The sequence below is a fragment of the Hemiscyllium ocellatum genome, chromosome 45, assembly GCF_020745735.1.
Source record: "Hemiscyllium ocellatum isolate sHemOce1 chromosome 45, sHemOce1.pat.X.cur, whole genome shotgun sequence".
Classification (NCBI taxonomy): Eukaryota; Metazoa; Chordata; class Chondrichthyes; order Orectolobiformes; family Hemiscylliidae; genus Hemiscyllium; species Hemiscyllium ocellatum.
Genome location: NC_083445.1, coordinates 31035731 through 31048371, shown reverse-complemented (window position 1 = coordinate 31048371; position 12641 = coordinate 31035731). Strand labels below are relative to the sequence as shown.

Sequence of the window (12641 nt, the reverse complement as noted above, 5' to 3'; positions counted from 1 at the left end):
GGGATCCTGCAGTCCACCCTCCCTCTGGATTAGTCCCCGTTGCCCCCTATTGAGAAAACTGAAACATGATAACAGTGAGAATCAATGGGAGGCCTGAGGGGCAGTGCAGGACCAAGTGCTTCAGAGTCTCCAACCACTGGGTTCCTCTCCAAGGCAGAGAGACCTCTGCAAAGGGGAAGGGCTGCACCCCCACAGGATTGGGAGTAATGCCATCAGACATGCCCTCAGTTCACTGGGACGGCTGTGAAGAATTTAAACTAAATTAGCAACTGGGATGGGGTGGGATATAGGAGACAAGAGGAAAGACGTGTGCTGATGATTATGAATGTTGGACAGGGTTAGGAAGGAGGAGTAACATAACAGACAGAAGCAGACGAACAGGACTGAAGAATACAGAAGACAGGTTTACAACAGAATCCATCCATGTACAAAGCACCGTGAGTAAAGTACACAGAGCCCCGTGAGTAAGGTACACAGAACCCAGTGAGTAAGGTCCGCAAAGTCCCGTGAGTAAGGTACACAGAGCCCCGTGAGTAAGGTACACAGAGCCCCGTGAGTAAGGTACACAGAGCACCGTGAGTAAGGTACACAGAGCCCCGTGAGTAAAGTACACAGAGCCCCGTGAGTAAGGTACACAGAGCCCCGTGAGTAAGGTACACAAAGACCCGTGAGTAAGGTACACAGAGCCCCGTGAGTAAGGTACACAGAGCCCCGTGAGTAAGGTACACAAAGACCCGTGAGTAAGGTACACAAAGACCCGTGAGTAAGGTACACAAAGCACCGTGAGTAAGGTACACAGAACCCCGTGAGTAAGGTACACAAAGCACCGTGAGTAAGGTACACAGAGCCCCGTGAGTAAGGTACACAGAACCCCGTGAGTAAGGTACACAGAACCCCGTGAGTAAGGTACACAAAGCACCGTGAGTAAGGTACACAAAGCACCGTAAGGTACACAGAGCCCCGTGAGTAAGGTACACAGAGCCCCGTGAGTAAGGTACACAGAGCCCCGTGAGTAAGGTACACAGAACCCCGTGAGTAAGGTACACAGAACCCCGTGAGTAAGGTACACAAAGCACCGTGAGTAAGGTACACAAAGCCCCGTGAGTAAGGTACACAGAGCCCCGTGAGTAAGGTACACAAAGCACCGTGAGTAAGGTACACAAAGCACCGTGAGTAAGGTACACAGAGCCCCGTGAGTAAGGTACACAGAGCCCCGTGAGTAAGGTACACAAAGCACCGTGAGTAAGGTACACAAAGCACCGTGAGTAAGGTACACAGAGCCCCGTGAGTAAGGTACACAGAACCCCGTGAGTAAGGTACACAGAACCCCGTGAGTAAGGTACACAAAGCACCGTGAGTAAGGTACACAAAGCACCGTAAGGTACACAGAGCCCCGTGAGTAAGGTACACAGAGCCCCGTGAGTAAGGTACACAGAACCCCGTGAGTAAGGTACACAGAACCCCGTGAGTAAGGTACACAAAGCACCGTGAGTAAGGTACACAAAGCACCGGTGAGTAAGGTACACAAAGCCCCGTGAGTAAGGTACACAGAGCCCCGTGAGTAAGGTACACAAAGCACCGTGAGTAAGGTACACAAAGCACCGTGAGTAAGGTACACAAAGCACCGTGAGTAAGGTACACAGAGCCCCGTGAGTAAGGTACACAAAGCACCGTGAGTAAGGTACACAAAGCACCGTGAGTAAGGTACACAAAGCACCGTGAGTAAGGTACACAAAGCACCGTGAGTAAGGTACACAGAGCCCCGTGAGTAAGGTACACAAAGCACCGTGAGTAAGGTACACAAAGCACCGTGAGTAAGGTACACAGAGCCCCGTGAGTAAGGTACACAGAACCCCGTGAGTAAGGTACACAAAGCACCGTGAGTAAGGTACACAGAGCCCCGTGAGTAAGGTACACAGAGCCCCGTGAGTAAGGTACACAAAGTATCTCTGGGGTAACAGCTGACAAAGGGAAGCACCACACCATAAGGTTTAGATTTGGAGTAGGGCTCAGAGCATTGGGGGACAGAGCGTCTTGGCAGCGTAAAACAGAACCAAAATGCTACCTGACCTGCTGCGCTTTTCCAGCAACACATTTTTCAAAACATAACCAAAAAACAGTCAAGTCAAACTGTCACAGAACAGTAAGTGCTCTTTCAGGAGCTGGCGTTTTAGATACAGGGAAGTACCCTTTCACCCTTGTTGGAATGTAAGGGATACAAAGCTCCTTGGTTGAAGAAGGAGCAAGAGAACCTGAAACACGAAAACTGACATGTCAGGTGAATTGAGGAGCTGGTCGAATAAAATGGAGCTAAGATTGGTAAAGAGAAAACAACAACAAAATGACAGCCAAGACAAAAGTTAACCAGTTGCAGGTAGTCAGAGAAAACGTAGAGTTTATTAGGGATTAAGTAGGTGTCGCTGCTAGAGGCAAGGTAAGGCTGGATTGACCAAATGGGCTGGGTGCTGGCAAATGGGAATCGATTAAAAATCACACAACACCAGGTTAGAGTCCAACAGGTTTAACTGGAAGCACACTAGCATTCAGAGCGACGCTTCTTCATCAGGTGATTGTGGAGGGCTTGATCCTAACACAGAATTTACGATGGAGCCCTCCACAATCACCTGATGATGGAGCGTCGCTCTGAAAGCTAGAGTGCTTCCAGTTAAACCTGTTGGACTATAACCTGGTGTTGTGTGATTTTTAACTGTGTACACCCCAGTCCAACACCAGCATCTCCAAATCGGGAATAGATTAGGTTGGGATATCTGGTCGGCATGGACAGGTTGGACCGAAGGGTCTGTTTCTGTGCTGTCCATCTCCATGACTATGACTACATAATGAGCATTTGTATTAGTATTTGTTAAAGCAAAGGGAGGTGGGAAAAGATCAGTGGGAGGGGTAACAGTGAAGGTCATGGATGGAGTGATGACTGACAGGCAGAATGCACTGACAAAGATGGCTACGCTGACAGGGTCAAGGCTTGGTGGTTTGTATCCCAGGTTCCAAGGGCGACCCATGGTTTTCTGATCTATGTTAGAGATGGGCAGGGGAACACGGGTCAGACAACAAAACTGAAACTCGTGTCATAGAAGGAGCAGTGTCAGGTTGGATTAAAACATTGGTTTAAGGAGAGAACACAGCAAATCCAGGTCAATGAGCATTTTTCAGCCCACAACACGACAGATATCAGCATTTCCCAATGGTCAGCACTAGGTAACAGCTCTTTGTTAATATATCAACATAAGAGGGGTTAGGAGACAGAAAGGTTTCAAAATTTGCAAATTTGGAAACGTAGCAAACAGGAGGAGAAAGTGAGGACTGCAGATGCTGGAGATCAGAGCTGAAAATGTGTTGCTGGAAAAGCACAGCAGATCAGGCAGCATCCAAGGAGCAGGAGAGTCGACGTTACGGGCTTAAGCCCTTCACGGTTTCAAAAAACGCTAGACAATTATGAACAGATTTATCTCACTTCATCCGGTTTAAAACTTGCACTGTGTTTTTGCCGTGGAGGTAATAGCTGTACGCAGATGCCACCGTTGTTCGGGCTTATGCCCGGAACGTCGAATCTCCTGTTCCTTGGATGCTGCCTGAAAGGTAGCAAACAGTAAAGGGGAACAGGGATAGAATGCTCCAGAGACAGACATGTTGAAGTGAATGCAGAGACGGGGGAGGTCAGCATGTGGCAGGAGGAATTGGCCTTGAATGGCCCAGTTTGTGGGGAAGTCTGAGAGGTCCAGTGATACCAGACTTGGAATATATCCTGTCAGCTACAAGATTGACAGGATCTCAGCCTGCATGAAGAAGCATCGAGTACAGAAGGGAGTGGCAGTGAACCTTTATAAAGCTCTAGGGAAGTGACATACCACATTAATGTCACCACATTAAGATAGGAGGGTTCAGGTGGGTGCAGAGCAGATCGGATCTATCCGAATTGTTTGATGGTTGAGGGAGTTTAGCTGTAAGGTTCAGTCAGAGAAGCCTTGATTGTTATTCTTGCAGACAAGGAAATTAAGGAGTGGTTTTAAAAAAATATCCATTTTGTAGGTATTGCTGGCTGGGCCACCATTCCTCATGAAGGGCTCCGGCCCGAAACACCAATTCTCTTGCTCCTCGGATACTGCATGACCTGCTGTGCTTTTCCAGCACCACACACTTTCAGGCCAGCATTTATTGTCCCGTCCCTAGTTGCTCCTTGAGAAAGTGGGGGTGAGCTGCCTTCGTGAACCACTGCAGTCCAGCTGCTGCGAGTTCACCCACAATGTCTCGGATTCTGACCCAGTGATTGCCAACGAATGGTGAAATACTTCCAAGTCAGGATGGTGAATGGCTTGGAGGGGAACGCGAAGGTGGTGGCGTTCCCATGTATCTGCTCTCCTTGTCCTTCTAGATGGAAGTAGTTGTGGGTTTGGAAGTTGGTGTCTGAGGATTTTGGTAAATTTCTGCTGTGCCCAACCCCTCTAGTTTACAAAGACGCCATTCGGCCCATCAAGTCCACAGTAATTCTCTGAAGAGCATGTCAGCCAGACTTAGCCCCCAACCCTACCTCCGCAACATACATTTACCAAGGCTAATCCACCAAGCTGGTATATCCCTGGACTCGACAAGACAATTCAGCATCGCCAATCCACCTAACTGAACATTGTTAGACTGTGGGAGGAAACAGGAGCACCTGGAGGAAAGCCACACAGACATAGGGAGAAGGTGCAAACTCCACACAGTCACCCGAGGATACATTCAAACTAGTTTTCCTGGCGCTGTGAGGCACTGAGCCCACCCAGGCTGCTCGGAGTTAGATGAAGAAAGATATTTCCTTCAGGGATTAGAGGTCACAAACTTGATGTTCTGGTCAAGACATGTAGAGTCATAGAGGGAAGATTTAAAAACATTTTACCATGAATGATAATGACCTGGACGTTGATTTCCAAAGGAAATTGGATGGTCACTTGAGGAAGAGGAACTTGCAGGGGCTACGGGGATAGCACATGAGATTGGGACTGATTGGATTGCTCTACAGAGAACTACAATGGACTCAATCAGCCAAATGGCTTCCTTCTATGCCATAATGAATCAATAACTTCAAACAATCATTCATGATTCTTAAACAGAATTGTATCAGATGATGTATAATTGATGGGCCGGTTTCACAAAGGCAATACACAGCCCTTGGAATGTCTTTGAAGATCGCAGATTGACAGGTCATTTCAGTGCAAGGTCCCACAGAACGTCAAAGGGTAGGTAAGGGCACAAGGTGAGAATACACCATGCTGGTCACACATGGTTACCTGCAAAATACAGCCACCGAAACGTTCTGAGGTGGAATGCTTTAGAAATCAAATTGATTTCACTAATGTCCCTCATGGAAGGAAACCAGGCTGGTGTACATGTAACTCCAGTCCCAGGCTACGTGGTACACTGTACATGTAACTCCAGCCCCAGGCTACGTGGGTCACTGTACATGTAACTCCAGCCCCAGGCTACGTGGTACACTGTACATGTAACTCCAGCCCCAGGCTACGTGGGTCACTGTACATGCAACTCCAGCCCTAGGCTACGTGGGTCACTGTACATGCAACTCCAGCCCCAGGCTACGTGGGTCACTGTACATGTAACTCCAGCCCCAGGCTACGTGGGTCACTGTACATGTAACTCCAGCCCCAGGCTACGTGGGTCACTGTACATGTAACTCCAGCCCCAGGCTACGTGGGTCACTGTACATGTAACTCCAGCCCCAGGCTACGTGGGTCACTGTACATGTAACTCCAGTCCCAGGCTACGTGGTACACTGTACATGTAACTCCAGCCCCAGGCTACGTGGGTCACTGTACATGCAACTCCAGCCCCAGGCTACGTGGGTCACTGTACATGCAACTCCAGCCCCAGGCTACGTGGGTCACTGTACATGCAACTCCAGCCCCAGGCTACGTGGGTCACTGTACATGTAACTCCAGCCCCAGGCTACGTGGGTCACTGTACATGTAACTCCAGCCCCAGGCTACGTGGGTCACTGTACATGTAACTCCAGCCCCAGGCTACGTGGTACACTGTACATGTAACTCCAGTCCCAGGCTATGTGGTACACTGTACATGTAACTCCAGTCCCAGGCTATGTGGTACACTGTACATGTAACTCCAGTCCCAGGCTATGTGGTACACTGTACATGTAACTCCAGTCCCAGGCTATGTGGTACACTGTACATGTAACTCCAGTCCCAGGCTACGTGGGTCACTGTACATGTAACTCCAGCCCCTGGCTATGAGGTACACTCTACATGTAACTCCAGTCCCAGGCTATGTGGTACACTGTACATCTAACTCCAGCCCCTGGCTATGTGGTACACTGTACATGTAACTCCAGCCCCTGGCTATGTGGGTCACTGTACATGTAACTCCAGTCCCAGGCTATGTGGGTCACTGTACATGTAACTCCAGCCCCAGGCTACGTGGGTCACTGTACATGTAACTCCAGCCCCAGGCTACGTGGTACACTGTACATGTAACTCCAGTCCCAGGCTATGTGGTACACTGTACATGTAACTCCAGTCCCAGGCTATGTGGTACACTGTACATGTAACTCCAGTCCCAGGCTATGTGGTACACTGTACATGTAACTCCAGTCCCAGGCTACGTGGGTCACTGTACATGTAACTCCAGCCCCTGGCTATGAGGTACACTCTACATGTAACTCCAGTCCCAGGCTATGTGGTACACTGTACATCTAACTCCAGCCCCTGGCTATGTGGTACACTGTACATGTAACTCCAGCCCCTGGCTATGTGGGTCACTGTACATGTAACTCCAGTCCCAGGCTATGTGGGTCACTGTACATGTAACTTCAGTCCCAGGCTACGTGGTACACTGTACATGTAACTCCAGCCCCAGGCTACGTGGTACACTGTACATGTAACTTCAGCCCCTGGCTATGTGGGTCACTGTACATGTAACTCCAGTCCCAGGCTATGTGGTACACTGTACATGTAACTCCAGTCCCAGGCTACGTGGTACACTGTACATGTAACTCCAGCCCCAGGCTACGTGGTACACTGTACATGTAACTTCAGCCCCAGGCTACGTGGGTCACTGTACATGTAACTCCAGCCCCTGGCTATGAGGTACACTCTACATGTAACTCCAGTCCCAGGCTATGTGGTACACTGTACATCTAACTCCAGCCCCTGGCTATGTGGTACACTGTACATGTAACTCCAGCCCCTGGCTATGTGGGTCACTGTACATGTAACTCCAGTCCCAGGCTATGTGGGTCACTGTACATGTAACTTCAGTCCCAGGCTACGTGGTACACTGTACATGTAACTCCAGTCCCAGGCTACGTGGTACACTGTACATGTAACTCCAGCCCCAGGCTACGTGGTACACTGTACATGTAACTTCAGCCCCTGGCTATGTGGGTCACTGTACATGTAACTCCAGTCCCAGGCTATGTGGGTCACTGTACATGTAACTCCAGTCCCAGGCTATGTGGTACACTGTACATGTAACTCCAGTCCCAGGCTACGTGGTACACTGTACATGTAACTCCAGCCCCAGGCTACGTGGTACACTGTACATGTAACTTCAGCCCCAGGCTATGTGGGTCACTGTACATGTAACTCCAGCCCCTGGCTATGTGGTACACTCTACATGTAACTCCAGTCCCAGGCTATGTGGTACACTCTACATCTAACTCCAGCCCCTGGCTATGTGGTACACTGTACATGTAACTCCAGCCCCAGGCTATGTGGGTCACTGTACATGTAACTCCATCCCCTGGCTACGTGGGTCACTGTACATGTAACTCCAGCCCCTGGCTATGTGGGTCACTGTACATGTAACTCCAGCCCCTGGCTATGTGGGTCACTGTACATGTAACTCCAGTCCCAGGCTATGTGGGTCACTGTACATGTAACTCCAGCCCCTGGCTATGTGGGTCACTGTACATGTAACTCCAGCCCCTGGCTATGTGGTACACTCTACATGTAACTCCAGTCCCAGGCTATGTGGTACACTGTACATCTAACTCCAGCCCCTGGCTATGTGGTACACTGTACATGTAACTCCAGCCCCAGGCTATGTGGGTCACTGTACATGTAACTCCATCCCCTGGCTACGTGGGTCACTGTACATGTAACTCCAGCCCCAGGCTATGTGGGTCACTGTACATGTAACTCCAGCCCCTGGCTATGTGGGTCACTGTACATGTAACTCCAGTCCCAGGCTATGTGGGTCACTGTACATGTAACTCCAGCCCCAGGCTATGTGGGTCACTGTACATGTAACTCCAGTCCCAGGCTATTTGGGTCACTGTATATGTAACTCCAGCCCCAGGCTATGTGGTACACTGTACATGCAACTCCAGTCCCAGGCTATGTGGGTCACTGTACATGTAACTCCATCCCCTGGCTACGTGGGTCACTGTACATGTAACTCCAGCCCCTGGCTATGTGGGTCACTGTACATGTAACTCCAGCCCCAGGCTATGTGGTACACTTTCAGGGACACACACATTCCAAGGAGGAAGAGGGACAGCAGGCTGCCTACCTGTCAGTGGTGATGGTTTGTAAAGCGTGCTGTACTGGTTCTGTTGGTACGTAGTGCTATTCCGATTACTGAATGCTGGAGAGCTTGACATAACCAGTTCCTCTTTAATAATACAGCCCTTTGGATGATCTTCTGGAAGCTCATTTAATCTCTGCTCCAAAGAATGCTTTAATAAATCCACCTTCTCACTCGACTCATTCAGCCGGGACTGAGCCTAGGATTAAAAGCATATTTTTGTTTCATATCTGTTGGGTTAAACATTCATCAACATTTATGTAGTATACCTATATGTGAACTTACTTTCAAAATAAGTGTTTTGATGGTAACAGAAATGGCTTCTGAACTCATTCAGAATTAGACAGTGATTGAAGCCAAAAGTTAAAAAAAAGGCCATTCAGCCCTTCAGACCCATGCTGGCTCTCTGACAGATCTTATTAATTAGCACCATTCCCCAGCTCTTCAAAACTTCATCTATTGACAATTAATAACTCTATTTATCGAAAGAAAGACAAAAGGCCTACATTTAGCTAGCACCTTTAGCAACCTCACGACATATCAAACCATTTTGAACTTGACTGAAGTGTTAGGTCATGGTGACAGTGCAGCAGTTGATACTGCATGCAGCAGAATCCAGAAAGAGTAACAAGGTGTACAAGGGGAGAAGCTTTCTACCCCAGAGGGGTAAACTCTGGTGAAAATACCACAAAGAACAGCCTTGATCACCTTCCAGTAGTGCCATGGGGGTCTTCACATGTACGTGAAGCTAGGCAGACTGAACCTTGGTTTAATGTCTCACCATCAGCACTATGCAAGATTGTCTGCCTAAATCACTCAATATTCTCGTTCAAAGACAAGAAACGATCCACTGAGACAGAGTGTCAATTCCAAACTAAACATCCACTTCCTTCATTTTCCCTAATACGCACCAAAGAATCCAAGCAGCTTTTATTCATTGATCTCCAAATCTTCACGGAATCCCTAGAGTGTAGAAACAGGCCCTTCGGCCCAACGAGTCCACGCCCACCCTCCAAAGAGCATCCCACCCATTCTCCCGTCCTATTACTCTACATTTCCCTGGACTAATTCATCTAGCCGACACATCCCTAAACACTATGGGTAATTCAACATGACTAATTCATCTAACCTGCACATCTTTGGACTGTGGGAGGAAACCGGAGCACCCAGAGGAAACCCACGCAGACATGGGGAGAATGTGCAAACTCCACACAGACAGTCATCAGAGACTGGAATCGAACCTGTGTCCTAGCACTAAGTTAACCACTGAGCCTCTGTGCCGCTATGGTGTGATACAACTCGGGAACCTAGGATACATCCAAACCAGACCAGTTGGATGTGTAGGGTGTGTAAATGTTGATTCATCAGCCTGTCAATTGTACTTGCCGAGGTTAAATGTCATTTGTTTGTCAGGAACCCAATCTTCAATGCAGGAAGTTCCACCAAAATGGTCAAAATTCAACTGCAGCCCTGACACTCCTGGTAACATCTTCAAACTGGTACATTGTGTTTGAAACAGGGAGGAAACTGACAAACAATAATGTCAAATACAATTCCTGTGGGACATCACTGGAAAACAATCTCGAAAGTCGATCCATATTGCTCGGTATTTACATTTTACCTATAGCCTGCTAGCCAGCTCCCAATCCAGCGAAATGTATTACCACCAAGATCATCGATCTTAATCTGATAGCGTCATACAGCATGGAAACAGGCCCTTCGGTCCAACCAGTCCATGCTGACCACAATCCCTAACTAAACTAGCCCTACTTCCCTGCATTTGGACCATATCCCTCCAAACCTTTCCCATTCATGTACTTCACCCAATGTTTTTTTAGATGGTGTGATTGTACCCACACCCACCAATTCCTCTGGAAGTTCATTCCACACGTGAACCACCCTGTGTAAAAAAAATTGCCCTTGTACTCTTTTTAAAATTTACTTCTCGAACATATACCCCCTAGTTTTAAACTCCTCCTACCCAAGGGAAAAGACCCTTGATATTCACTTGAACACCATCACTCATGACTTTATACTCCTCTGTAAGGACACCCCTCAACCTCCTACAGTCCCAGCCTGTCTAGCCTCTCCTTATAATTCAAACACGGTCACTTCTGGCAACATCCCGGTAGACCTCTTCTGAACCCTATCCTTCCTATAGCCGGGTGACCAGAATTGTGTGCAGTACTCCAAAGGAGGCCTCACCAATATCCTGTACAACCTCAACATCACGTCCCAACTCTTATACTCAGAAGTCTGAGCAATGAAGGCAAGCATGTTAAACACCTTCTTAACAACCCTGTCTACTTATGACCTGTGTCAACTTGGAACATAGAAAAGTACAGCACAGAACAGGCCCGATGATGTTCTGCCAAGGATTCATCCTCATCTAAAAAGAAAATAACTTAACCTACGCACCCCTCAACTTACTGCTCTCCAAGTACATGTCCAGCAGTCGCTTAAATGTCTCCAATGACTCTGCTTCCACCACCACAGCTGGCAATAAGATTTGTGAGGCATGACCTGCTCCTCACAAAGCCATGCTGACTGCTTTTAATCACACTATGCTTTGCCAAATAGTCATAAATCCTATCCCTCAATTCTTTCCAAAACCTTACCGACTACCTTTCTTGAAAAGAGGAACAATATTCGCCTCCCTCCGATCCTCCGGTACGGCTCCCGTGGAGAGTGAGGAGGCAAATATCCTCGCCGGCGGCTTAGCAACCTCCTTTCTCACTTCCCAAAGCAGCTTGGGATAAATCTGGTCTGGCCCTGGGGACTTATCAATCTTAATGTTTTCCAAAATTTCCAACACATCAACTTCATCAATCTTGATCTGGTCAAGCACATATCCCAGCTCCTCAAAGTTCTTATTCACAACAAAGTCCCTTTCCTTTGTAAAAACTGAAGCAAAATACTCATTTAGGGCTTCCCCTATCTGCTCAGACTCCACGCACAAGTTCCCTATGCTATCCCTGATCGACCCTACCTTCACCGTGATCATTCTCTTATCCCTCACACACGTGTAAAATGCCTTTGGGTTCTTCCTAACCCTTCCTGTCAAGCCTTTTCTGTGCCCCCTCCTGGCTCTCCTCAGTCCATTTCTGAGCTCCTTCCTACCAAGCCTGTAATCCTCTCGAGCTGAGCAAGACCCTTGCATCCCCCAACTTACATAAGCTGCCTTCCTTTTGACGAGAAGTTCCTCTGTAATCGTCAGCCAAGGCTCCTTAACCTTACCCCTTCTTACCTGTCTCAGAGGAACAAATTTGTGCATCACTCACAACAACTGCTCCTTAAACAGCCTCCACATGTCTGCTGTGTCCTTTCTGTGGAACAATTACTCCCAGTCTTTCCTTTTACCCAATTAAATATCTTCCCTCAGTAACTGCTCCTTTCCATCTCCAAAGCTATGGTAAATGTGAGGCAGTTGGGGTCACTGTCACCAAAGTGCTCTCCCACCCCGAGATCTGACCCCGGTCCTGGCTCATTACCGAGCACCAAATCCAAAATGGCCTCTCTGCTCATCAGCCTGTCTCCATACTGAGGAAGGAAACCCTCCTGACAAAAACGGCTCCATCCAAACCATCTGCACTAAGGAGGTAACAGTCGATATTGGGAAAGTTGAAGTCACCCATAACAACAACCCTGCTACATCTGCATTTTTCCAGAATCTGCCAGCTTATGAGTTCATCAATCTCCCTACTGCTATTAGGGGGTCTGTAGAAAGCCCCTAATGAGGTGGCTGCTCCCTTGCTCTTCCTAACTTCCACCCATACTGACTCAGTAGACACACCTTCCTCAACAACCTTCGTTTCTGTCGCTGTGATGCACTCTCTGATTAGCAATGCTACACCCCCTCTTTTTCCACCCTCCTTGTTCTTTTTAAATGTTCTAAACCCCGAAACATTTAACAACCATTCCTGCCCCTGTGAAACCCATGCCTCCATTATGGCCACATCATCATAGTCCCAAGTACTGATCCATGCTCTCAGCTCAATCTTATTTCTGACACTCCTTGTGTTAAGGAGAAAGTGAGGTCTGCAGCTGCTGGAGATCAGAGCTGAAAAAGGTGTTGCTGGAAAAGCGCA

At 48.2% G+C, this 12641-nt stretch overlaps 1 protein-coding gene across 2 annotated transcripts in view; it reads right to left on the bottom strand.

Moving 5' to 3' along the window:
• Positions 1-12641, bottom strand: part of pkn1a (protein kinase N1a) — a 207371-nt gene that overhangs the window by 118116 nt on the left and 76614 nt on the right. For both annotated transcript variants that reach the window (XM_060855310.1, XM_060855311.1), the window contains exon 6: positions 8539-8752. In XM_060855310.1, the coding sequence (XP_060711293.1) occupies positions 8539-8752 (214 nt within the window). The remainder of the gene's footprint in view (positions 1-8538; positions 8753-12641) is intronic.